Source organism: Xyrauchen texanus, chromosome 43 (genome assembly GCF_025860055.1).
Source record: "Xyrauchen texanus isolate HMW12.3.18 chromosome 43, RBS_HiC_50CHRs, whole genome shotgun sequence".
Taxonomy (NCBI): Eukaryota; Metazoa; Chordata; class Actinopteri; order Cypriniformes; family Catostomidae; genus Xyrauchen; species Xyrauchen texanus.
The window spans coordinates 1,246,590-1,271,922 of NC_068318.1; the positions used below are offsets into that span (position 1 = coordinate 1,246,590).

At 45.1% G+C, this 25,333-nt stretch overlaps 1 protein-coding gene across 4 annotated transcripts in view; it reads left to right on the top strand.

The window, feature by feature from the left end:
- LOC127635968 (ras association domain-containing protein 6-like) overlaps positions 1-25,333 on the top strand; it is a 50,499-nt gene that overhangs the window by 21,061 nt on the left and 4,105 nt on the right. For 3 of the 4 annotated variants that reach the window (XM_052116287.1, XM_052116290.1, XM_052116289.1), the window contains exons 6-10: positions 1,075-1,268; positions 7,443-7,544; positions 7,723-7,774; positions 8,627-8,745; positions 8,823-8,920. In XM_052116287.1, the coding sequence (XP_051972247.1) occupies positions 1,075-1,268; positions 7,443-7,544; positions 7,723-7,774; positions 8,627-8,745; positions 8,823-8,920 (565 nt within the window). Of the gene's footprint in view, positions 1-1,074; positions 1,269-7,442; positions 7,545-7,722; positions 7,775-8,626; positions 8,746-8,822; positions 8,921-9,292; positions 9,595-25,333 lie in introns of those variants that run through there. The other variant, XM_052116291.1, reaches the window with a different exon arrangement.

Genomic DNA, 25,333 nt, shown 5'->3' on the forward strand with positions numbered 1-25,333 from the left:
GGGAACATTGTATTAGTCAAATTAAAATGTCTGGTCAGGTTACCCTTAAGGAAATGTAGCTTTGTTTTTATTGAATATTGATGCAGCAATATAATTTGTGTGAAAATAAATAATAATAGAAGGATGTTTCAATTAAATTCAGTTTTAAAAAATTTGATGAGGGAGCCTTTTACCCCACAAAATGTCTTCCTCACTTGGGGTAAAAGGCCCCAAGGGGGTTTATAGCAATATTGTGTAAATGTAGAGGCAATAGTTATAGTGCAAAATTTGTTAGCTAATGCAAATAATTTTGAGACACCAAGATGCTTTTTTGAGTAACAAATGAAAATGATTTTTACTCAAAATAACTACTTCAGAAAAAGGCAACCATTTCCTGTTAATTTCAAACACATTTGGCATTTTATTACATCTGAAGTATTCTATAGACAATCTAATCTCTATTATGACTGGATGAGTCAATGTGAGCCCACTTGTAACATTTTTCATAACAAATCTATTGGGGGAAAGCCCCTATTAAACACATCGTTTTTCACAAGTGGGGGGGCACTTAAGAAAAACTATATGGCCTTTAGACCCTGCAATGGGGGGCTAAATCCATGTCTTAAATGATCCAATCTGTTTTGGTTGGGAACAGACCAATATAAAACTTCTTAAAAGTATGTTGTTGTGTGAAAATAAAGGACAGAATGTTTTTAATTTAGCGCGTAGATTACACGCCTTAGAGCTAAGATCAATCTTTATCGGGAAACAAGGCCCACGATTTTCTTGATAGGTTTCGTTAGAATCACCCATATATTTGCATTCAAATTAAAAAACTTTTTAACCAAAAATCTTAATTAAAAGATTTAATAAATCATGGACAACTTGTCCATTAACTATACATATATATGTGAACATACTTAAATGTTTAAGTCTTGCATTTTATAATCTCAAATAAAAAAACAAATACATTAAAATAAACAATTATACCCCAAGAAATCATTGTACGTCTCAGTCATAACTTTTACTGTTATAGTGTGAAATCATTAGAAATGTTATAGACTGTAACTTTAAGTATCATAAATCTCTCCGTAGACTACATTGAATATGAGAGCAAGACTTTAAGACTTCCTCGGCCAAAGTCAATCAGTGACGAAAGTTCAAATCTGTTCCGAACCATGAGTGATGCCTCGCTGGTGAAGATGAGGGTGAAGAGCAAGAAGACAGTAGAACGACAGAAGAACAGAGACCATCGCTTCTCCATCAATGGACACTTCTACAACTATATGGTCTGTAGTTGAACTGCCATGAACCACATGTCAATCTGAAAGCCAGTAATGTGCATTATCAATATTATTACAGTGCTTGAAAGGCAGCACTGTACTGATATTCCTGGTAGGGGTTTGACTCAAACCGCTTATCGTACAGACAGAATTTAAATTTGTAAATAATATCAACCTTTGTTTTCATATATGTAATAATTTTAAAGAAATGACAAATTTACGTTTTGTAAATCCCCTACTGACTTAATGAACATTCTGCATTAAAACTTTTACTGTCAGCAATGACATCATTGTAATATTTTTATTCTAAATTCAGATCTACATTGTTATATATTGTTGCATATTGAATTGTGATTGGTCTTTTCTCTTGATCTGTTTAACCACATAGCTGTCTTTATACTGCAAAGACAGTGTCAGTTGATTAAGTTGATTCTCGTGCACAGCTGACAGAAAACAAGACATACGTTGAGTGTCATAACAAGGGCACAGCAGTTTTGATATAGTGTTTCATTTATCAAAGCCTAAAACATAATTTTAAAAGACAAAACAACCACCTAAAAAACAAACAAAACTGACCTCACTTGACTGAAATGTTCACATGATCTTAAAAACCTTTTGATTTGAAGGCGTATGCTTAAATGTTTGAAATTAGTTTTGTTGGCAAAAATATAATTGTGCAAAAAAAGTTTTTGAAATAGATGTCTTGGACCAAATAATTAAGAAAAGCAGCTAATAAGTGCCCAGTATTGATGGGAACTCCTTTAATGTTGTTTAAAAAGCATTCCAAGGTGATACCTCAAGAAGATGGTTGAGAAAATGTCAAGAGTACATTTATGCAAATTCTAGGCAAAGGCTGGCTACTTTGAAGATGTTAAAATATAACATAGTTTTGATTTATTTAATTTTTTTGGTCACAATCATAATTCCTATAGTTCCATTTCTGTTCCTCCATAGTTTTGATGACTTTACTATTATCCTTAAATGTGAAAATAATAATAATAATAAAGAATGAACATGTGACCCTAAACGTTTGACCAGTAGTGTAGCAGCAATCAACATTCATTGAGGTCTAAGCACATGAGATGAGAACATGACAAAAATAGCCAAATTTGACTCAATAGATCCTGTGAATGCAGTGGTTATGTTGTGTGAACAATAAGAAATGTAATAATACCCCTTCCCCTCCCCCAGCATCAGAAATTGATAAGATTTGGCATGAAACCTCTAAATGTCCTGTTGTTCATGTGTAGTTTTGTGAAGTTTGAACATTGCACTGACAAGATACAGGCCAATTAGTCATTATGGGGCACAATCAGAACAATCCTGGCTTATATCTTCCGGCTTAGTGACTTAACGGATCAAAACAATTTTGAAAACGTTTTGTCAGGGAACATCTCTAGTTGATACATACTAAATTGCGTTCAAATCAGACAAACGGCCACAATGAGATAAAAGTAAATTTTTCAAAGTAATCAACATGATCACCTTTTTTTCTTGTGGCAATGTAAATCCATATGATGAAGGGGCACCGAAGGAGTCAGAGAAAATAAAAACTTGTATTCTAGTCAATATTGGAGTTATTTGCAGAAAGTGAATCAGCTTATTGTAGCGGCATGTTGCGGTCAATTCTAACATGTTTTGCATACAGCTTCTTGTAGATGCTCTGCAGTGTATTCAAAGTTTCTTGATTATCGACCTTTGCCATTTAAAGTTATAATGTGCTGAAACTTAATTGGATGCGTCTGGACAATTTTGTTGATTTTTCGAATTGATATTGTAAGGATTTAGCACTTATTACAAAATAAGATGCATTCCAAATTTCAACTTCATTGATGAAATGGTTGTGGCATTTTGATGTTATTTTAGTTATAGAGCAATAGGTAAAATAGGACCAAATTTGGCAATTATCATCAAAATGTTTACTTGGCCTAAGTTTAGCCAGTTTCGTTAAGTTTGGACCTGAATGAATAGTGTTTAAACGATATAGGTCAAAAAGTGAATATGGGCCATGGCTGAACATTGATTGGATTTTTACTTTGATGAATCAAAATACTTTTGATAACTTTTTGTCAGGAGGGTCTTTAGATTGTGTATACCAAATTTTGTGCGAACTGGAAAAAATGGAAATAAGAGGAGTTTGAAAAAGTTATTTTAATTCTACACTCACGAGGTGCATTGTGACAGCGATGCAGAGAAAGCATTGATGCGGTCAAGCTTGTCAAAAAGTTTAGATTTATTGGCTTTATTCAAATTAGGAATGACAAACTGCAGGCGGAAGCAAATAACTGTGAGCTTAAACCTGGGACGTCTGTCATAAGTGCTTAAAATATGCCTTTAATGCTGGAGTTTCTGCTAGATTCAGTACTTTAGTCACATCATCAAGTATATTTCTGACTTCAAACAGAATTCCAATGATGATTGCATGCATTCATTGTGGCAACACTGAGTATGGGCATTTGCAATAAGCTGGCATCTTTCCAACTGTAATCGTGCATATATGAAATTAAATGATTGCTCTTATACTGAAAACAATGATAGACCTTACACACTGGCTTTGGACATTACAAACATGGCCCAAAGCAGCCGCTCTCTGGTGTGGTGAGCAATGTTCAGCTGTTGTTTTCCACAACAGTGGAAACATTTGGTTAAAAAGGTAAAATAACTCAAACTAAGGCCTTTTGCTGCTTTGCAAACATTGTAAAAAGGAAATGCAATCTAGTTATTATTACAATAGACAGAAGTGTAGTTCAGTTCCCCGTCTGTCGCTCACTTCGACGTTGTGTCGAAGAAGCGGCACTAGGGGTCTCTCTTGAGTGCCTTTTGCATCTCCAATCTATGAGAAAAGGCCAATGAGAAATTGGCAGACAGAATTTGCATGTCCTGCTACATACGTGTATAAAGGGAGGGAAATGCATCTGTTTCATTCAGAAATTTTCTTCGGAGCCTACTGGTTGTGTATGCAATGAGCTGCGAGTCACACACTGTTCCTCCCATCTCTGAGTGCGATTGCTGTTGGATCTACGGCGCATATCAGCGGCTTTCTCCCTTCTCTGCACGGCAGTGCAGCTTTGCCCCTGGGCGCTTCGACAGCGCAGTTAAAAGATTTTATTTCTCTAAAAGAGTTATTTCCTCTAAAAGAGCAAATACACAGCTGACGTTGAACGTCCTTTTCAGGACGCGTCTTTATAAAGATGCCCTTCTGCCCTGTGTAGTTCCTGGATGTGGTAGAGTGCTCTCCGCTCCTGACGGCCACCGGCGCTGTCTCGTGTGTCTGGGCAGCGATCACACCGAGGCAGCGTTTGTGGATGGCTCATGTTCTCACTGCGAGAACATGACCATGGCAACGTTGCAGTTGCAGCTTTCCTTCCTCAGAAGGAACGCCACCCCAGCCGCCCTCCGCGTTGCTCCTTCTTCCCACAGGATTGAGGATGATGCGGATGGCGATGGAGGCAATTTGGGGATGGCAGCGGACTCGGTTTCGCCGGGTACATCCCCGCGAACAACCCACCCCCCGGCATGATGAGCTGATGAGTTCGTGGAGGACACCCTTCTCCACCCATCACAATGAGGGTGCGTATGATAGCGTTAAGATGGCCCCAGCCGCTTTAACTCTATGCGAGAAACATAGAGAGAGAGAAAAGGCGTGGCTGGCGCAGCCTGCTCCCATGCTTGGCATGTCGCCTTGTTCCCCCCTGTTGGGGGTAAAGAACCAGAAGGCTTTGACAATTTTATGGGGCGTTGGGGAAGGGTACTTGCAGCCTGACACAGCCGGTCGCTTTGGCATGTAAAATACCTGCCTGCTCCTGTGTCAGCAGTACACGTACACGGCTCAGCACATGGCGTGATTTAAATTGGACCCCTAGTGTCACTTCTTCGACACAACGTCGAAGTGAGCTACAGACGGGGAACATCTAGGTTACGGATGTAACCTCCATTCCCTGATGGAGGGAACGAGACGTTGTGTCCTCCTGGCCATGTCGCTGAACCGAGCCACTGTTGCGGCCGAACCTCTCTGTCGGCTCCTCAGAAAAATCCTGAATGAAACAGATGCATTTCTCTCCCTTTATACCCGTATATCCGTATATATGCAAATTCTGTCTGCCAATTTCTCAATGGCCTTTTCTCATAGATCAGAGATGCAAAAGGCACTCAAGAGAGACCCCTAGTGTCGCTTCTTCGACACAACGTCTCGTTCCCTCCATCAGGGAATGGAGGTTACATTACATTTACATTTACATTAATGCATTTAACAGACGCTTTTATCCAAAGCGACATACAGTGCACTTATTGCAGGGACAATCCCCCCGGAGCAACCTGGAGTTAAGTGCCTTGCTCAAGGACACAGTGGTGGTGGGGATAGAACCAGCGACCTTCTGATTACCATCTTAGCGATTTAGCCCACTACGCCACCACTTACATCCGTAACCTAGACGTTAATTAGAAAGCAGAGGCTGTGGCACTTGGCAAAGTAGTCTGAAATACAAGTCAACCTTTAATGTTTTAAAGGGGTCATGTCATGATACATATTTATTAACTCTTTACATACACATTTTGTGTTAGTTTGGACTATTTTCCCAGTTGTCAGCTTTATATAGCATCATTTTTTCACCAAATACTAGAGAGCAACAGTGCAGTAATTTGGTCAGTGTTCAATTGTTATTTCAGTCAGAAAAACTTTAGTAGTTTGATTGCGTGCTTCACATAAATTTGGACATATAGCTTACCAAGGACTGCCTAGACTGAGTGCTTGAAGTGGATTTAGTAAATTGCTTTCATGTTTTCATTCTTGGAAAAACAATTTCCACCAGTGTAATGGCAAGAGGTGTTTGCTGCAAAGATTTTAGCCAATCATTTTTGCAGCAAAGGGGAAAGTACGCAGAAACCGACCCTGTATCTCGATATGCCCTTAAAGTATCTACTTTTTTGTTATTGAAAAGTGCACACTTTTGAGTGGGTAGCTAGAGAGTGTGAAAGTATTGAGACATACTATCACGTCATAAAATTGCATCTTGAAACCTCAGTCTGCTTGGTCGCAGTGTCACGTTCATCCTGCGACCGCACCGACCTGTCAATCATCCTGTTACAGTTGTGATGACATACACATTCCTCATTTCATTTTTACTGTCATTGATTAATTGTTTCATTTAATTTATTCTACCACACAATGATTCCTAATGTATTGGAGAGAAGAAGCAGCGTGGCTTTGAAGATCACGGATCTTTCATGCAGAAATCCACTGAGGTTTACAGTACATACTGTATGATGCACATGTAGTAATGTGTATTTAATGTAAGCCAAATTTATAGATTTCACTATCATTATCTCCATTGAATGTGTAAACTTCACGTGTTGCAGATTAAATCTAATAAGTAAAACATGAAATAAACTTGTTCAAGCTATCTTTGAACATGTTAATGTGATCTTTTTAATAATCAACTAAAGTAATAAATTTAGTTTTATCTATCATATTTTGAATGTCATAAATAATTCAGAAAGACAGAACAATTTCATAACACTGCTGGATTTCATTTCATGGACACCACTTTATTCATTGTTTTTGTGTTTTGAAACGTCACATATGTTTACATCATTCAAAAGTCCATTGAAAGGGGACTCTTTGAATGATGTCTGCTCTTGAAGTGTGATACCATTAATGGCAAAAAAAAAAAAATATATATATATAATGAGTATTTACAATTGTGTTAATTTGATTAATGTTTCTGTTTAAGATTTTTCCATTTTTAATCCACATTGTGTTGACACTTTTACTTAATGATTATTTTCAAGTAAGAGAGCACAATGTGTATCCATAAGCAATACAAATACAGTAGATGGACATATTCATATGCAATACAAACAAAACAAATTTATAAAAAAAAGCTTGCAGGTAAGATTAAAAAGATGTTTAATCACTTTAATACCTCAAATCTGCAAAAAAAAAAAAAACTTTACTACCATTATAAGTGAACCTCAAGGAAAATAACAGAATTAAACAAATGCTTGACATGACCCCTTTAATTAATGTCTTTGGTAAAAGCAAACAAATGAAAAAGTCCAAAAATATCAATTGAAAGGAAGATACTGTAGGTCAGTTTAGTTCTAGGTTGTTCTGAGATATCTGAAAGTATTTTATTTTTTGAGTTATTATATTCAGTTTTCTGAGTCATGTTGTCTATGCAGACATCCATTTTCACACCATCATATGGAGCAACCACAAATGTCCACATCAACAGCAAGATGACAACACACGAAGTCATTACACAGCTGCTTCACAAATTTAAAGTACGTATTCAAAGAATCAGCAATGAATTATTTGATAATAAAATACAAGAGGTCAATTATGCATTATTCTTCTCAGGTTTCATTTTGATATACTTGACTGATTCACCACAGATTTTTTGTACAGTGAAATTAACATTTAAATCATCAAATTATCATCTTTTACTTTTTTTAAATGCAGATAGAAAACAGTCCAAATGAATTTGCCCTCTACTGTATTCATCAAAGCAGAGGTATGTAGAATTATGTTTTTAACCTTACATACAGTATTTGACAGAAAAACCATGGACAAGTAAAGCATTGAAACTACATTTAGAGTTGTTGCCTTTGTTGATTTGTTTATTTATTGCAATCAGTTTCTCATTTAAAGCAGTTTGAGACATAATAGAAAAAGTAGGTTTTTTTCCTGAAGAAAATGTGAGTGGTGCTTGCCTGTGGAAAATCTTGCCACAAGAGGCTAGAGTGTTTTTGATGTTAGCCTGGGTGTTGCTAAGGTGCTCTTATTGTTGCCATGCAGTTGCTTACTTGTTAAATAAAAAAAGAACCCACTTAACTCTTTATGATATTTTAGTCCATTTATGGCCTGGTTCCTCTCTCCTTGTCAGTATATGCAATTTTTCACCCGTTTTATGTTCTGCTAGGTGAAAATAATACACAATATATGTCCAAAAGTATATAGACACCCAAATCTCAAACCTATCTGTTTTCAAAACCATTGGCAACAATAGGGAGTTGGTAGTCCCTAAAAACCTACACTCTTCTAGGAAGAATTTTACTAGCTGTTGGAACAGGGGTGTAAGGGGTTAAGATGGGCAAGGAGGAGGCGAGAACCGGCTTGTCAATATAAATAATAATTTAATGAAAACTTAAACCAAAAGCACAAACATAAACAACACATGACGGACATGCCCGTAATTCTCTCTTTCTCGTCACCGGCCGCCTTTATCCCTCGCGCACCCCATCAGGCCTGTTGGGGACCGGGCGTGCGACATTCTAGCCCGGCAACGCCCCCTTCCGCTCCACTAGGGGATGGGGGGATTTGTTTGTGTTGTCACTGTTCTAATCATGATATACTTTGCTCATAGAGAAAAAAAGGCTGAATAGTTCAGATCTGCCATTGTGGGAGCGTCTTCTTCAGGGACCATCAAACAGAATTATGAAAATGTTCCTCATGGAAGCAGATGAACAGGAAATTAGTCTTGATGTAAGTCTGGGTCTCCATTAGCCGACAATTTATTTAGCTAAAACTATACTAACTTATCGTTTCTACTGGTTTAATAGGTGGCTCAATACCTCAGTTTAGAGCTGCCCATTTTGAGGATAATTCTGCAGAAGCTGGAAGAGCAAGAGAACCAAGAACTACAAAGAATAATATCAAAGTAAGTATATTTCAAGAAGAAACCGAATCTACTATTTCTTTGACTATTATTGCATTTTAAATTAATCATATGATAAGTTCCTACTACTATATTTGATGATTAAACTAACAGTTAAAAATGTTGACACTTCCATTCATTCATTATTATTTCTAATTTCTACATTTTAGAATAAATGTACCAGCATGAAAGCTAAATGATAAAACACAATGGAAGTATGGGAATTATGTTCTGTAGAGATGAAAAAAGGTTCAATCAAATCTTGTATTTGAACTTCTTTAAAGTTGCAGCATTCAAGCCTTTAGATCAAGGGGAGGAAAAATGAATGTGTGGTTTATGTAACTTGAAGAGCTTTAACATATTTGTTCATTGCAGATTCGAACATCAACGCAGTCTCTTATTGCAATGCTTAAATAAAAAGTTTATTAAGACTGAGACTACAGTATAAATGAAGACTTAAGAGAGATTGTAGCAACTTGAGACTTGTTTTCCACTTGGCATCATCCACAGAATAAAAGAAAAATCACTGGAATGATTTCAAGACTTACAAGAGATTTTGATACGTTGAACATTTGATATGTTGAGAAGCACATGTAGTCTGTTATAGTCGTGCGTATAATGTAAATAATGTAAAATAGTTTCCACATCAGTGTAATTACAATATTTATCATGTGTCAAACCAAATAAAATACTGCTATTTCTGTTGCTGTTTGAGAATGAACTATTGCTAAAAAAAAAATAAGATTTGAACTGTGTTTGGCTTTCAATCTCAAATTTTTTGAAAATGTTTAAAATATTCACTGGAAAAAAATATATATTTTGTTTGAAAAATAAATAAGGACACTGTTGCTAAGGGACTGTTGCTTAGGAAATGTGGGATCAGCCTGTAAATGTCCAGACAGTATTCTGGCAAAAATCTTTGCCATCTGTTAATAAGGGTCTCTAAATATTTGTTGTGCATACAACTGATAAAATGATCACGTTTATATATACTGTATATAAAAATAGAAACTCAATTATTGAAGTTGTTTGCATATTCAATTTACTCGTGCTTTGACAAAACAGATTTGTAATCTTATACAAAATGTAAAGTTCTTAATTATTGTCAATTCAAAGGGAGATTGCCAGTATTTTTCTGTTTAAACATTTTACAAAATGTCTCCAGCCTACACGTGATATATCAGTCTAAAACAAAATTAATGTGTGGTCCACTACCCACATTCCAAAACCTGTAATTGTTCTCCAGTTCCTTCCCCCCAAGACCCAATGTAATTTGCACCTTAAACCCCTTTATAATCCCTTAAATGTGCACTAATGAGATGGAGGGAAGATTTAGTGAGGGGAGGGCATAGAAATTTGAAGTGGAAAGCCTTCAAGAAAGAATTTAGCTGATTCTTTCTCTATGGTCTCATCGGTACCAGGCTACTTGTGGTTTTGAACTTTATACTGATATTTATACTGGAAGTTTGTTTACTTTACACCAAATATGTTTTTTTATCTTCTTTTTTGTTACTTCAGTCTGTGTTTTTATCCATCTCATAATACACACATCCTTATAATGGACATTATAGTATTCAATCCAAAAAAAACTGTTGTGTGCTGGACTCATGAGCTCTCTTACCAGCTGAGCACCCATCATGCAGTGGCTTGGGTCGGCGAGTTCCTCCGCTGAACCGCGGACCCGGAGGGCTGGGGAGGAATCGACCAGGGTCCCAACTCGGAGTGGGGCACCCTGGGAAAAAAGGCGCACTACTTAACCTTGACGTCAGGAAAAGGGCGCTGGGCGCAAGCGATCCACCCGGCCGGTCAGTCTACGTGTTACCGAGTTCTACGGGCTCGGACCTGACAAAACACGAGATGCAACCAACTCAACGCGGAGGTTGTAAAACCTCACGAAGGTGTTGGGTGTTGCCCAACCCGCGGCTCTACAGATGTCTGCTAGGGAGGTGCCCTTGGCCAGTGCCCACGATGACGCAACACCCCTTGTTGAGTGAGCTCGGACCCGCAAGAGTAGGGGCACAGCCTGGGTGTGATAAGCCAGTGTGATGGCGTCGACAACCCAGTGGGTGAGCCTCTGTTTGGAGATGGCATTCCCTTTCTGCCGTCCCCCAAAGCAGACAAAGAGCTGCTCAGAGCGTCTGGTGCTCTGTGTGCGGTCCAGGTAAATGTGCAGTGTGCGCACTGGACATAGCAACGAAAGGGCTGGGTCTGCCTCCTCCCGGGGCAGCGCTTGCAGGTTCACTACCTGATCTCGAAATGGTGTGGTAGGAACCTTGGGCACGTAGCCCGGTTGCGGTCTTAGGATCACAGACGTATCTGCCGGACCGAACTCCAGGCAAGTGTCGCTGACAGAGAATGCTTGCAGGTCCCCGACCCTCTTGATAGAGGCGAGTGCGATCAGCAGGGCCGTCTTAAGAGGGAGGGCCCTGAGTCCAGTTGATTCAAGCGGCTCGAAGGGGGGTCTCTGGAGTCCTGCCAAGACTACCGAGAGATCCCAGGAGGGAACTAGGCCTGGCCGGGAGGGATTCAACCTCCGGGCGCCTCTCAGGAACCTGAGGATCAGGTCGTGCTTTCCCAAAGACTTTCCGTCTACAGGATCGTGGTGGGCGGCAATGGCGGCAACATACACCTTGAGGGTGCCCGGGGACAGCCTCCTGTCCAGCCTGTCCTGTAGGAACAGGAGCACTGACTTGATCGCGCATCCCTGCAGGTCTTCAGTTCGGGAAGAACACCAATCTGCGAACAAGCGCCACTTTAGGGCGTAAAGGTGCCTGGTAGAGGGGGCTCTGGCTTGGTTGATTGTATTCACAACGGTCGCCGGTAAGCCGGCTAGCTCTTCAGCATCCCGTCCAGGGACCAGACGTGGAGGTTCCAGAGGTCTGGGCGCGGGTGCCAGAGCGTGCCCCGTCCCTGAGAGAGGAGGTCCGTTCTCAGGGGAATTTGCCAGGGAGGAGCTGTCACGAGAAGCCTGAGTTCCGAGAACCAAGTCCGAGTGGGCCAGTAGGGGGCCACTAGTGTGACTTGCTCCTCGTCCTCCCTGACCTTGCACAGCACCAGTGCAAGAAGGCTCACTGGGGGAAATGCGTACTTGCGCAGCCCCGAGGGCCAGCTGTGTGCCAGCACGTCTGTCCCGAGGGGAGCCTCTGTTAGGGCATACCAGAGCGGGCAGTGGGAGGTTTCCTGGGAGGCGAACAGGTCTACCTGGGCCTTGCCAAACCGTTCCCAAATCAGCTGGACCGACTGGGGGTGAAGCCTCCACTCCCCGCCGGGCAGGCGTTGTCGTGGTAGCGCATCCGCTACGATGTTGAGCTTGCCGGGGATGTGAGTGCCACGCAGCGACTTGAGTACACGGCACCCCACCCGGACTGGGAGGCATCGGTTGTGACCAGAACGCGTCGAGACACCTGCTGCAGGGTCACTCCTGCCCGTAAAAAGCAGAGGTCTGTCCAGGGTCGGAGTGTTTTGAGGCAGGCGGGGGTGATCCTTACCCGATGCGTGCCGTGGTGCCATGCTTGTCTCGGGACTCGAGTCTGGAGCCAGTGCTGGAGTGGTCTCATATGCATCAACCCCAGTGGCGTGACCGCCGCGGAGGACGCCATATGCCCCAGGAGCCTCTGGAAAAGTTTTAGAGGGACCACTGTGCCTGGCTTGAAGGAAGCGAGGCAGTCCAGCACCGACTGAGCACGCTAGCTCGTGAGACGTGCTGTCATTGAGACTGAGTCTAACTCCAACCCGAGAAAAGAGATGCTCTGAACCGGAGTGAGCTTGCTCTTTTCCCAGTTGACCTGAAGCCCCAAACGGCTGAGGTGCCGGAGCACCTGGTCTCTGCGGATGCCGGCTACTCGCCACTGCGACCTTCGTGAAGACGCGAGGGGACAGAGACAGGCCGAAGGGGAGGGCTTTGTACTGAAACGCCTGGCCGTCGAACGCGAACCGTAAGAAGGGTTGGTGTCGTGGCAGAATTGAGACGTGGAAGTACGCGTCCTTCAGGTCTACCGCTGCGAACCAATCTAGATGCTGAACGCCAGCCAGAATATTTCTCTGCGTGAGCATTTTGAACGGGAGTTTTAACAAGGCCCGATTGAAAACTCGCAGGTCCAGGATTGGTCGTAAGCCGCCGCCTTTCTTGGGTACAATGAAGTAAGGGCTGTAGAAACCCTCCCTCATTTCGGTTGGAGGGACGGGCTCTACCGCGCCCTTGGCTAAGAGGGTCGCGATTTCCGTGCGCAGGGAACTGGCATGCTCGCCGTGTACTGCGGAAAAGCAGACGCCCCTGAAGGGGGGCGGGAGCCGGGCAAACTGAATTGCGTAACCGAGTCGAATGGTCCGGTGCAGCCAGCGTGATGCGTTGGGAAGCGAAATCCACGCTTCCCAGCTCTGCGCTAGGGGCACCAAAGGGACGAGTATTTTGGACGTACCCGGCGGGGCCTCGCAGCGGAGCGGAACAGGTAGTGCAGCGTCGGGCGGCTTCGTTGCGGCCTGAGGCTGAGGTGCTGAGAATAGACTCAAAGCACTTACCTTGCTCCACGCACCCGGCAGGGGGCGGGTTCATGACTGAGGAGGAGGTCTGATGCTGGCGTCCTCTGGACTCGTCTGAACCGGCCGGCCAGGGGACAGTCGTGGGCAGGCGGAAGGTGGGATCGCCGCATCCGGTGTACCGGGGCTGTCGTAATCTGAAAGCAGATTGCCGTGAGAATGGCATTTGCAGGCCAGGTGACCCAGAGGCAAAGGAAATAGCTCTTATTGAGAATGTGGGTACCACAGCCCACGTCAGGGGGTGTGGCAAATGAAAAAACAAAGGATTCTCCTCCTGGCCCTCCACCGGGGGACGGAGCGGTCTTACCACCTCTGGAGCTAACGTCTTCAGCTCTGGGTCGGCTGTCTTAGGAACGCTTGGGAGCCTTCCGGGTCCTAGAGGGGGTTCGTGAGACAGGGGGCATGCGCCGCCTGCGGGGTGCTCGATGCTGGGGCTGAGAGCTGGGCCCGGGTTGAGGCGGAGCAGGAGCTGGTTTCTTCGCAGGGGGACGCCCTCGGCAGGCAGACGGAGCAGGGCCCATAGCGGCAGGTCTGCGGCGGGGCATGATGCTTGAGAGATGACCTCCGTCTGCTTCTTCACCGTGGAGAACTGTTGGGCGAAGTCCTCGACGGTGTCGCCGAAAAGGCCAGTCTGAGAGACAGGTGCGTCCAGGAGGCGGTTCTTGTCGGCCTCATGCATCTCGACCAGATTGAGCCAAAGATGGCGTTCCTGGACCACTAGGGTGGCCATCGCCTGTCCGAGTGCCTGCGCTGTGGCCTTCATCGCTCTCAGGGTGAGGTCGGTCGCTGAGCGCAGTTCCTGCAGCACATCAGGATCAGGTCCACCCCGTGCATGTTTCTGAGTGCTTTGGCCTGGTGGACTTGCAGGAGGGCCATCGCATGCAGGGCGGAGGCAGCACGTCCAGCCGCACTGTAGGCCTTCGCGTTGAGCGAGCATGTTGTCCTACAGGGCTTGGATGGGAGTACGGGGCGGCCACGCCAGGAGGTAGGGCTACCGGGGCATAGATGGTACGCAACTGCCCTATCAACATGGGGAATCGCCCCGTATCCGTGGCGCTCTCCGCCGTCGAGGGTGGTGAGAGTGGAGCGGGTGACACCTAGACGGGCGGAGAGTGGGGCTCTCCACGTAGACGTCAGCTCGTCATGCACCTCCGGGGAAAAACGGGAACGGGGGGATGCGAGGCCGCGAACGGCGCGCTGCCCCCAGGAACCAGTCATCCAACCGTGAAGGCTGTGGGGAGGATGGAGGGTTCCAATCCAACCCCACGCTTACGGCGGCCCGGGAAAGCATGTCAGACATCTGAGCGTCGGCCTCAGTCTGGGCCTGCTGGCCCAAACACACGCGCCTGTGGCCGTCTGAAGAGGAGAGCACTCTACCGCATCCAGGAACAACACAGGGGCGGAAGGGCATCTTGAAAAAGACGTGTTCTGAAAAGAACGTTCAACGCCGCTGTGTTTTGCTCTTTTAGAGAAATTACTCTTTTAATAGGAATTTACTCTTTTAATACACAGTGTGTGTGTTTCTGCGCTGTCGAAGCGCTCAGGGGCAACAATGCACGCCGTGCAATGTAAAGGAGAAAGCCGCTGTTGTGCTCCGTCAAGATCCAACAGCATGCAGATCGTCAGAGGAAACAGGAACGTTTTAATGTGGTGTGTAACTCGCAGCAAACTGCAGACAGACCATCGGCTCCAAAGAAATTTTCTGACTAAACTTCCGTTATTGCCCCGCTTAAATACCCGTATACGGGGGCGGGGTATGCAAATACTGACTGCCAACTCTCATTGGCCCTTTTCAATAGGTCAGAGGTGAATATCGGCGCTCAAGAGAGACCCCTAGTGTCGCTTCTCCGACACAACGTGGAGAGAGCGACAGAAGGGGAAGAGTTGATACAAATGGAATATGCATGGGAGCAAAGAAAGTATTTTTCACCAAAAGATGATGCTGTGAGGTTCCACAACCCCTTTACCAGGTGAAAATGATAGTGACTTGAGTTTTTAGACACCCATGAACGTAAATTGGACCAGGATTACAAGATCACGTTTGGACAGCTATGACACACTGCACTATTTTCAACATGCAAGCATTTAATTGTTATACATTTATTAGTTTGTATTTTTTGGTTCTAACTCGTTAATATTTTAATTTGTGTTAAAATATGTAGCTGACATATTTGTCACAGTCCTATCAATCTGTCAGTCTGTGGTTTTGTCTGACAGGACCTTGGCATCATCGTCCCTTGTCTGTCTTGTGTTTCGTTGTTTGACTTTGTGTGAGCACACGGTCTCGGTTGTATACCCTGCCTTGCACTCTTGTTTCTTGTCAGGAGCATGGTGTCTGGATGCTTACTTCCTGTCTGGTTCGGTTTTGGTCTGTGTCGGGATCCAGACACATGTCTGTCTGTTATTTACGTGGGTGCATCCCACTTATGTCATCTTGGCAGCATGATACTGTCTCTATGTGTTGTAGTTTATGTGACCTGTGTGACATCTTAAGGCAGCGAATACCATCATTAGTCAAATACCATCATTATTACAACCTTTCGCTCACGTATCCATACTTTTTATTAAAGAGTGGTTGTATCGAGTGCACAGGACACTTAGTACCATAGAGCCGTCGGGAAACACTCTTCCAGATGGCTCACTATAACCCAATGGCTGGTCACTTAGGTTCACGAAAAGACTTTGAATGATATAATGGCCTGTTTCTTTTGGCTGGGCATTCATGGCGATGCACATAAATGTGTGCAGTGTGCCGTGAATGTCAGTTGGTGAATCCACCGGCCAACCTGAGCACCATTGCACCCTCTGCCACTGATCAAGTTCCCCTTCGAGAGAATTGGCTTAGACCTCGTCAGCCCATTAGAGCGGACTGAATCGCTTCTATTAGTTCTGGTGGACTATGCAATGCAATATCCAGAATCAGTGCCTCTACGCAACTTCTCAGCAAATAGTGTTGTGGATGCACTCTTCAAAATTATCTCCCGAGTGGGGATTCCAAAGGAAATCCTCACTAATCAAGGCACAACATTCATAATAAATAAATAATAAATAAATTGATCAATTGTCACACATTATACATACATACATTTCTGCTTATACATGGTGAAATTATTTATTTTTCACATATCCCAGCTAAGCTGGGGTCAGAGTGCAGGGTCAGCCATGATACGGCGCCCATGGAGCAGATAGGTTCAAGGGCCTTGATCAAGGGCCCAACAGGGGTGTCAGTAACCCAGAGCCTTAACCCGCTGAGCCACCACTGCCCTTCATGTCACGTACACTATGCGAACTGTGCAAATTATTAGGCATTAAATCGATTATCACCCGCAAACCAATGGGTTGGTTGAACGATTTTATAAGACCTTGAAAAATATGATTTGAAAGTTCGAAGATACAAAAAATTGGGATAAGTGGCTTGAACCCCTGTTGTTTGCAGTACGAGAGGTCCCGTAAGCCTCCACAGGGTTTTCACCATTTGAGCTACTGTATGGGCATCTGCCACATGGCCTGCTCTACGTCATATGGGAAGCTTTGGAGGAAGGACCTTTGAATACCAAAAACCAAATACAATACCTTCATTACCTTAGAGCAAATCTCCACACTTTGGGGCAAATAACACAGGAGAATTTGCCCCAAGTGCAAGAATGACAAAACCGACTTTAGGAGCACTCGACTACGCAAATTCATATTGGGAGATTAAGTGCTAGTATTGCTGCCCACTACAAGCTCAAAATTACTCGCCAAGTGTCAAGGACCCTTTGAGGTCACATGACAAGTTGGAGATCTCGATTATGATGTTAGGCGAATGGATAGGGGAGGGCCACGTCAAATCTACCACCTCAAACCATGGAGGAAGGTGGGCCTGTACCTTTGGTGATGGTAATCCGGAGAGGGCGGTGCTCGGGCTGGAGATGACTCCCAAACCAAATTCACTCACCCGGTCCCTTGTGGAGACCACCTCTCACTGTCGCAGCTTACAGATATTGCCCGATTGCAAGCGGAATTCACAGACGTGTTTTCACCCCTTCACAGTTGCACAAACCTTATAGAGCACCAAATTAAAACCACCCCAGGGGTTGTGGTTGTAGCCGCCCCTATTGTCTTCCTGAACACAAGAAAAAAAATAGCTCAGGTAGATATAGACGCAATACTTGAAATGGCCAAAATACAAGAGTCACGTGATTGGGCCAGCCCGGTAGTTCTGATACCAAAGAGCGCCGGCTCTGTCCAGTTCTGTGTTGACTACCAGAAAGTGAATGCAGTGTCCAAATTTGATGCTTATCCAATGCCGCGAATTGACGAGTTACTCGATTGGGTTTGGTGCGGCTTAATTTTATCTGCTGCTGGACTTAACAAAGGGTTATTGGCAGATCCCTTTAACTCCAATATCCTGAGAAAAAAACATGTTTTTCCACACCATTTGGATTATAGCAATTCGTGATGCTACCGTTCGGTTTGTTCAGAGCCTCGGCCATGTTTCAGCACCTCATGGACAAGATCCTCAGACCACATACTGCATATGCCACCGCATAACGAGACGATATCATAATTTGTAGTAATGACTGGCAGCAGCATATATGCAAAATCTGAGGGCTGTCCTGAAAGCACTGCGACAGGCGGGACTCATGGCCAACCCGAAGAAGTATGCAATTGGGTGGGTGTAAGTTTGGTATCTGGGGTTCCAGTTGGGTCATGGGCAGGTGCGTCCACAGGTTAAGAAAATGGGGGGGGCTTTCTCACCAGAAATGGGGGGGGGTAGGCAGGCCGGATGTTGCCCCGGCCTAAGTCGGTGGTGGCATAGGGGCCATGGTCATGTGTCTGTCTGCTGGAGAGGGAAAGCGGTACGGCTCGTCAACCTGGGTTGTAATTACTCTAACACCTGTCACTCATTATAGTGATGGTGGAGGGAGACCTGATAAGGCATATCAGAACGTCAGAGGAAACTGGTATCTGAGTGACTGGCAGCCCCTGTTTGGGTTGGCTACGGAGAGACGTTTTTGTTTACCCATTGTGTGGAGAAAATATACACTCACCTCTGTCTCCTGACTCCTTCATTGCACATGAACTAAGATTCTTCCCAATATCAAACCTTGATAACGGCTTAGCTTTTGTAATTAAATCATATTGTACTCTACAGAATTAAATGTATTACTGTATGCACTGTTCCCACAATTGCTTGTATAGCTTTTGTGTAGTCATATGAGTGTACTATGCAGATTTCATCAACAAATTTTAAGTGACACCCATTAGAAACAAATTGTTGCCAATCAGACCAACAGATTTCTTGTTGTCATGGAAATATCAGGGTAGAAGTAGGACACTCAACCTCAAAGTTCACTTAATTTACATCATAGTGATGTATTAGATTATTGCTGCCCCTTTGAAGGAGCATGGTAACTACGGTTATGGCCTATTTCACATTGCATGCATAAACAACACGTTAGCATTGTTTTAAGTTTCCAGTTTTATTTGTCACATACATAACCATACACAGTAGAACATGTAGTGAAATTCTAAATATGACTTTTCTCCCCACAGTTTACAATAAAGATTATTTATATATATATATAGATATATATATTGACTGACTGGTTGGTTGGTTGATTGGTTTGTTCATTCATTGATACTTTATGATCCAATATCTCTGAAATTGAATTTGCTTCAGATTGTACATATCACCATCATGTGAACACAGACACCAATAAGAACAAGACAGCTTACCAAATTTGCAGACACAACATTAAATTATAGCTGCAAGCAGCAATTAACAGGGTTCAAGCCTTTAAGGTTGTTTAAGTATATAAGCAACAGATATTAAGTATTAATTAGCCTGTTAGCAACTAAAACAATTTTAAAGTGCTTTAATTTTGAGAAACATCAGGTGAGGTAGCACACAGATATGGTATTTATTTTACATTCCTGACTGTTATAAATAGAACCTGGGACACAGACACTGCATGCAAAACTTCAAGACGACTGGACCAACAGTTCCGAAGATAGAGCCATTTTGAAGTTTTTTACTATTCTAGAATGACATACTGTATGTATGGGGTCATTCTAAGGGCTCACAAAAAACATTGTGCATCTCTATCTTTTGGTGGCAGAATGATCCCCATACATATGTGTACACAATTTAGTGACAGTATCTCATATGTTCAAGAGTTATAACCATATAGTAAAAGTGGCCACGGCCATTTCATATCTATTGGTGTACCATTTGACGATGAACCAAAATTTCAAAAATTCATTTTAATAATTTTTCATATTGGGACACTTCTGAATCATTCTGTAATAGTTTTGTTTTGATTGGGCGAACAGCCTAGGACTAGTTCGAAAAAAATGTTTTTTTAATATATAATCTCAAGTATTTCATTAACTTTTTTTCACACCAATGGTACTTGAGGCAAAGTTGTTCAGAATGAGGAGATCTACAATATGGTATGAATAACATGTTTCTTTGTGAAACACAGCGGAATGTACAATGATTTACACACATGTAAAATGTGAGAGTGCCTCCTGGTGGCCAATTGTTTTCAAATTTTGCACAGACCTCTTGGGCCAAGAGACAAATAGGCCTACCAGGTTTCATTCCGAAAGCTGCTGAAAGCTGATTGGTTGATGGTGGACATGTTTTTCAAGATATGCGATAGGCCTAGGACTAGTTCATTGTTACATTTTTGCAAACAAAACAAAATAAAAGGAAAACAAGGGGATGGAGCCAAAATTGGCCAGAGGAAGGAATCAGGAAAAAAATATTTTGTTTCTTGCCCTTATAGCCCAAGAGTTATGGCCAAAAATTAGATTTTCTTTGTATTGTTTTGTTTACTATAGTGCCATCTATGTGCCAATCGGGCCATTTCCATCCATACAACTAGTCAACCGGAGTACTCTCATTGAAAGTTATAAGTCTCTTGGCCTTATGGTTTGGTCTGCAAGATCAGTTTAATGGCAGAATAATGATAATAAATTTCTGACAAAAACAATAGGGTTTCTAGCCCTTGACAACACGGATAGCGGGCTTGAACCCCTAATAACAAATAACAATAACAAACAAATGAAGTCATGAATATTCATGATGTTCTTTAGGACAAACTTGTTGTTCACAGGCACCAGTTGTAAGACTATCCAGTATAGCCCTTTCTACTTTCTATCCAGCTTGGCTGTCAAGTGTTCTTGAGCACTAGATAGTGGAAAGTTTATAATTTTATATTCTACATGTATAAGCCATGCCCCTTTAAAGCGCGCTTTATTAGCACTAATTTTAGCACTTGTTTGTATTGGTTTCAATTGGTGGACAGTCTTATAGGGGAGAGTATCTGGAGGAAAAGGAGCACATTCTTGAAGAATTTTGTCCATAGGACTTGAAATTTCAAACCTGAGCATCCCTCTTCCTGTCATTGTGCTTGACACAGGAATCCTGATTTTCAAGGTATTATTAATCTGTTCAGTCAAGTTTGGCTGTGGATGATAGGCTGTGCTAAGCTTGGGAATAACAGTTTACTGCTCACAGAGTTCATTAAAAAGCCTTTTATTGGTTTTTAAAATTCCCAGACGATAAGCCTTGAACCTTTTGCAGGGAAGGTTATTTCTCTTCTTAAGCATAAGTAATATGATATAGTGTTTCTTCAAGAAACATATCTTTCCCTGCAGGAAGCTGAACAATTTGGGAAGATATGGGGTGGACATGTTTTCTTTAGTGCTGGCTCAAGTAAGAGCAGGGCAGTTATTACACTGATAAGTAAACCTCTACAATTAAAATGTCTCAAACAGATTAAAGATAAATTAGGAAGAGTCATTATTGTTTTAAACAATAAAAATTATGTTTATTTTGGCTAATATTTACACAACTAACATTGATGATCAGGGCTTGTCTATAGATCTGGGAGGGATGTTGCAAGCCACTGGCACCCCTCATGATATAATATTGGGAAGAGACTTTAATCATTTGATGGACTCATCAAAAGTCCTTGATCATAGTGAAGCAAAAGTGTGCAAGCCCCCTAGAGCAACATTGATGCTTCACAGGATGTGTAAAAATCTTGGACTTTTGAACCCATCTGGTAGGGACTATACATATTTCTCACCAATCCATAAGATTTTGTAACGATAGAGCACGATAGAGCAGCGAGGCAGACGAGGAGATGCGGATCCAAATGCAGTTTGACTTTATTAAATAAACGAGCAAGTAAACACAAAGGAACAACCCTCAATGGGGAAACAAAACATAAAACTGAAAACTAAACACGATGAAACAAAACAGAGAACTCAGGCAACCAAAACAGAGAACTCAGGCAGGGAACACATACCAGGCTAACAACAAACAACGATAGACAAGGACTGAACCAAAAACCAGGGTATAAATACATGAACATAGGAAAAAGGGGCCAATGAACAAACAGAACTCAAACAAGATAACAAGGTGATAAACAGAAGCAAAATGGCAAATTAACGAGGGCAGGTGCAAACAATGAACATGAACAGGAAAGCTAACAGAGAGACTATGGCGTTACACAAGGGACAAAAGTGGCAAACAAAAAAGGGCAACAGTGAAACAAGACAAGGTAAACATAACAGAGCCCCCCCTCAAAGGATCGGATTCCAGACGATCCTAAGGAATAAAAAACGAGGGACAGAAAACCCACAAAAAACAAAATGGGGACACAAGGGGCAGACAGGCAGACCGGGGGTGTACAAGAACAAGAAGGCAGTCCAAGGGGCACAGAGGGCAGGCAGGAAGTCCAAAGGGGCAACAAGTGGCAGGCAGTCCAGGGGGGCAAAGAGGAGCAGACAGGCAGTCCAAGGAGGCCGAGAGGACAGACAAGCAGTCTATGGGGGCACAAAGTGACAGGTTTAGATGGCCCGGGGCTGGCCATAAGGCAAGGGCCGGCTCAGGGGGCCTAGGAGGAGGCCACAGGACAGAGGCCGGTTTCGGTGGCCTAGGAGATGGCCATGGGGCAAGGACCAGTTCAGGAGGTCTGGGAGCTGGCCTCAGGGCAAGGACCGGTTCAGGAGGCTTGGGACCTGGCCGCAGGGCAAGGACTGGTGCTGGAGGTCTGGGAGCTGACCTCAGGGCAAGGACGGGCTCAGGTGGCCTGGGAGCTGGCCACAGGGCAAGGATAGGTTCCGGAGGCCTGGGAGCTGGCCACAGGGCAGGGATAGGTTCAGGAGGCCTGGGAGTTGACCATGGGATGTGGGTAGGCTTGGGGTTCCTGGGTGGTGGACGCAGGATAGGGGCCGGCGGAGCCGCGTGAGGCGGAGCCAAGGGGGAGGAGCCCTTGGGAGGCGGCGCCGAAGGAGGCGTAGGCAGGACCGTGGGGGGCTTAGGAGGCGGAGCCGAAGGAGGCCCAGGAGGTGGGGCCGAGGGAGGCTTGGGAGGCCGAGCCGGGAGAGGCGCCAGAGGCGAGGCCGAGGGTGGCACTTGCGGCAGGGCCGAGGGAGGTGGCGCCGTAGGAGGTTCTTCTGATGGTGAGCTGGAAGTCTTCGGAGGCGGAGCCGAGGAAGGTGGCGCCGTAGGAGCCTCTAGAGGCGAGGCCCTAGGAGTCTCTGGGGCGGAGCCGCGGGAGGCTGAGCTGCAGGAGGCTCGGGAGGCAGAGCCGCAGGAGGCTAGGGAGGCAGAGCCGCAGGAGGCTAGGGAGGCAGAGCCACAGGAGGCTGAGCCATAGGAGGCTCGGGAGGCAGAGCCGTGGGAGGCGGAGCCATAGGAGGCTCGGGAGGCGGAGCCGTAGGAGGATCGGGAGGTGGAGCCGTAGGAGGATCGGGAGGCGGAGCTGCTGGAGGCTCGGGAGGCGGAGCCGTAGGAGGCTGAGCCATAGGAGGCGGAGCCGTAGGAGGCTAGGGGGGCGGAGCCTTGGAGGGCTCGAGAGACTTGAGGGGCGGAGCCCTGGAAGGCTCGGGAGGAGGAGCCCTAGAAGACTCGAGACTTGGGAGGCGAAGCCGTAGAAGGCTCGAGAGGCTTGGGAGGTGGAGCTCTGGGAAGCTTGAGAGGCTTGAGAGGCGGAGCCCTGGAAGGCTTGAGAGACTTGAGAGGCAGAGCCCTGGAAGGCTCGGGAGGAGGAGCCCTGGAAGACTCGAGAGACTTGAGAGGCGGAGCCCTGGAAGGCTTGAGAGGCGGAGCCCTAGGAGGCTCGGGAGGAGGAGCTCTGGAAAGCTCGGGTGACTTGAGAGACGGAGCCCTGGAAGACTCAAGAGACTTGGGAGGCGGAGCCCTGGAAGGCTTGAGAGTCTTGAGAGGTGGAGCCCTAGGAGGCTCGGGGGGAGGAGCCCTGGAAGGCTCGAGAGACTTGGTAGGCGGAGCCCTGGAAGGCTCGGGAGGAGGAGCCCTGGAAGGCTCGGAAGGCAGAGTACTAGGAGGCTCGGGAGGAGGAGCCCTGGAAGGCTCGGAAGGCAGAGTACTAGGAAGCTCGGAAGGCGGAGCTCTGGAAGCTCGGAAGGCTCGGAAGGAAGAGGGCCTTTGGACGGTCGTGGCTACTGGTGCTGGCTCTTGGACGGTCGTGGCTACTGGCGCTGGCTCTTGGACGGTCGTGGCTACTGGCGCTGGCTCTTGGACGGTCGTGGCTACTGGCACTGGCTCTTGGACAGTTGTGGCTACTGGCACTGGCTCTTGGACGGTCATGGCTACTGGCGCTGGCTCTGGGACGGACATGGCTATAGGCGCTGGCTCTGGGACAGTCGAGGCTACAGGCGCTGGCTCAGGGACGGTCGAGGCTACAGGCGCTGGCTCAGGGACGGTCGAGGCTACAGGCGCTGGCTCACTGACTTCTGAGGCGACAGGCACTGGATCACTGACTTCTGAGGCGACAGGCTCTGGCTGGGTTACCGTGGTATGCGCTGGCTTGGGTTCGCTGGGCGCTGAGGGCAGAGCCAAGAGGGGTTTAGGGCACGGGGCTGCGGCAGGCGGAGGCTGGAGAGCAGAGACCTTTCCCCTTCTCCTCTTCTTCGGGCTGATGCGACTGGCGAAGCTGGGACGCTGTTCCCGGCGGCAGCCGCTCCTTCAGCCAGCCACTCAGGTTGTCCCTGAAGAAGACCACAAGGGAGGTGTCCGGGAAGTCCGCAACTGCCGCAAGTTCTAGGAAGTCCCGGACGTGGGCCTCAATCGGACAGTCCTCTTGCCTCAGGCAGAGCAGGTGGTATCTGGCGCGTAAAACCGCTGGATCCATGGTTTAGTTCTATCGTTCTGTAACGATAGAGCAGTGAGGCAGACGAGGAGATGCGGATCCAAATGCAGTTTGACTTTATTAAATAAACGAGCAAGTAAACACAAAGGAACAACCCTCAATGGGGAAACAAAACATAAAACTGAAAACTAAACACGATGAAACAAAACAGAGAACTCAGGCAACCAAAACAGAGAACTCAGGCAGGGAACACATACCAGGCTAACAACAAACAACGATAGACAAGGACTGAACCAAAAACCAGGGTATAAATACATGAACATAGGAAAAAGGGGCCAATGAACAAACAGAACTCAAACAAGATAACAAGGTGATAAACAGAAGCAAAATGGCAAATTAACGAGGGCAGGTGCAAACAATGAACATGAACAGGAAAGCTAACAGAGAGACTATGGCGTTACACAAGGGACAAAAGTGGCAAACAAAAAAGGGCAACAGTGAAACAAGACAAGGTAAACATAACAGAGCCCCCCCTCAAAGGATCGGATTCCAGACGATCCTAAGGAATAAAAAACGAGGGACAGAAAACCCACAAAAAACAAAATGGGGACACAAGGGGCAGACAGGCAGACCGGGGGTGTACAAGAACAAGAAGGCAGTCCAAGGGGCACAGAGGGCAGGCAGGAAGTCCAAAGGGGCAACGAGTGGCAGGCAGTCCAGGGGGGCAAAGAGGAGCAGACAGGCAGTCCAAGGAGGCCGAGAGGAC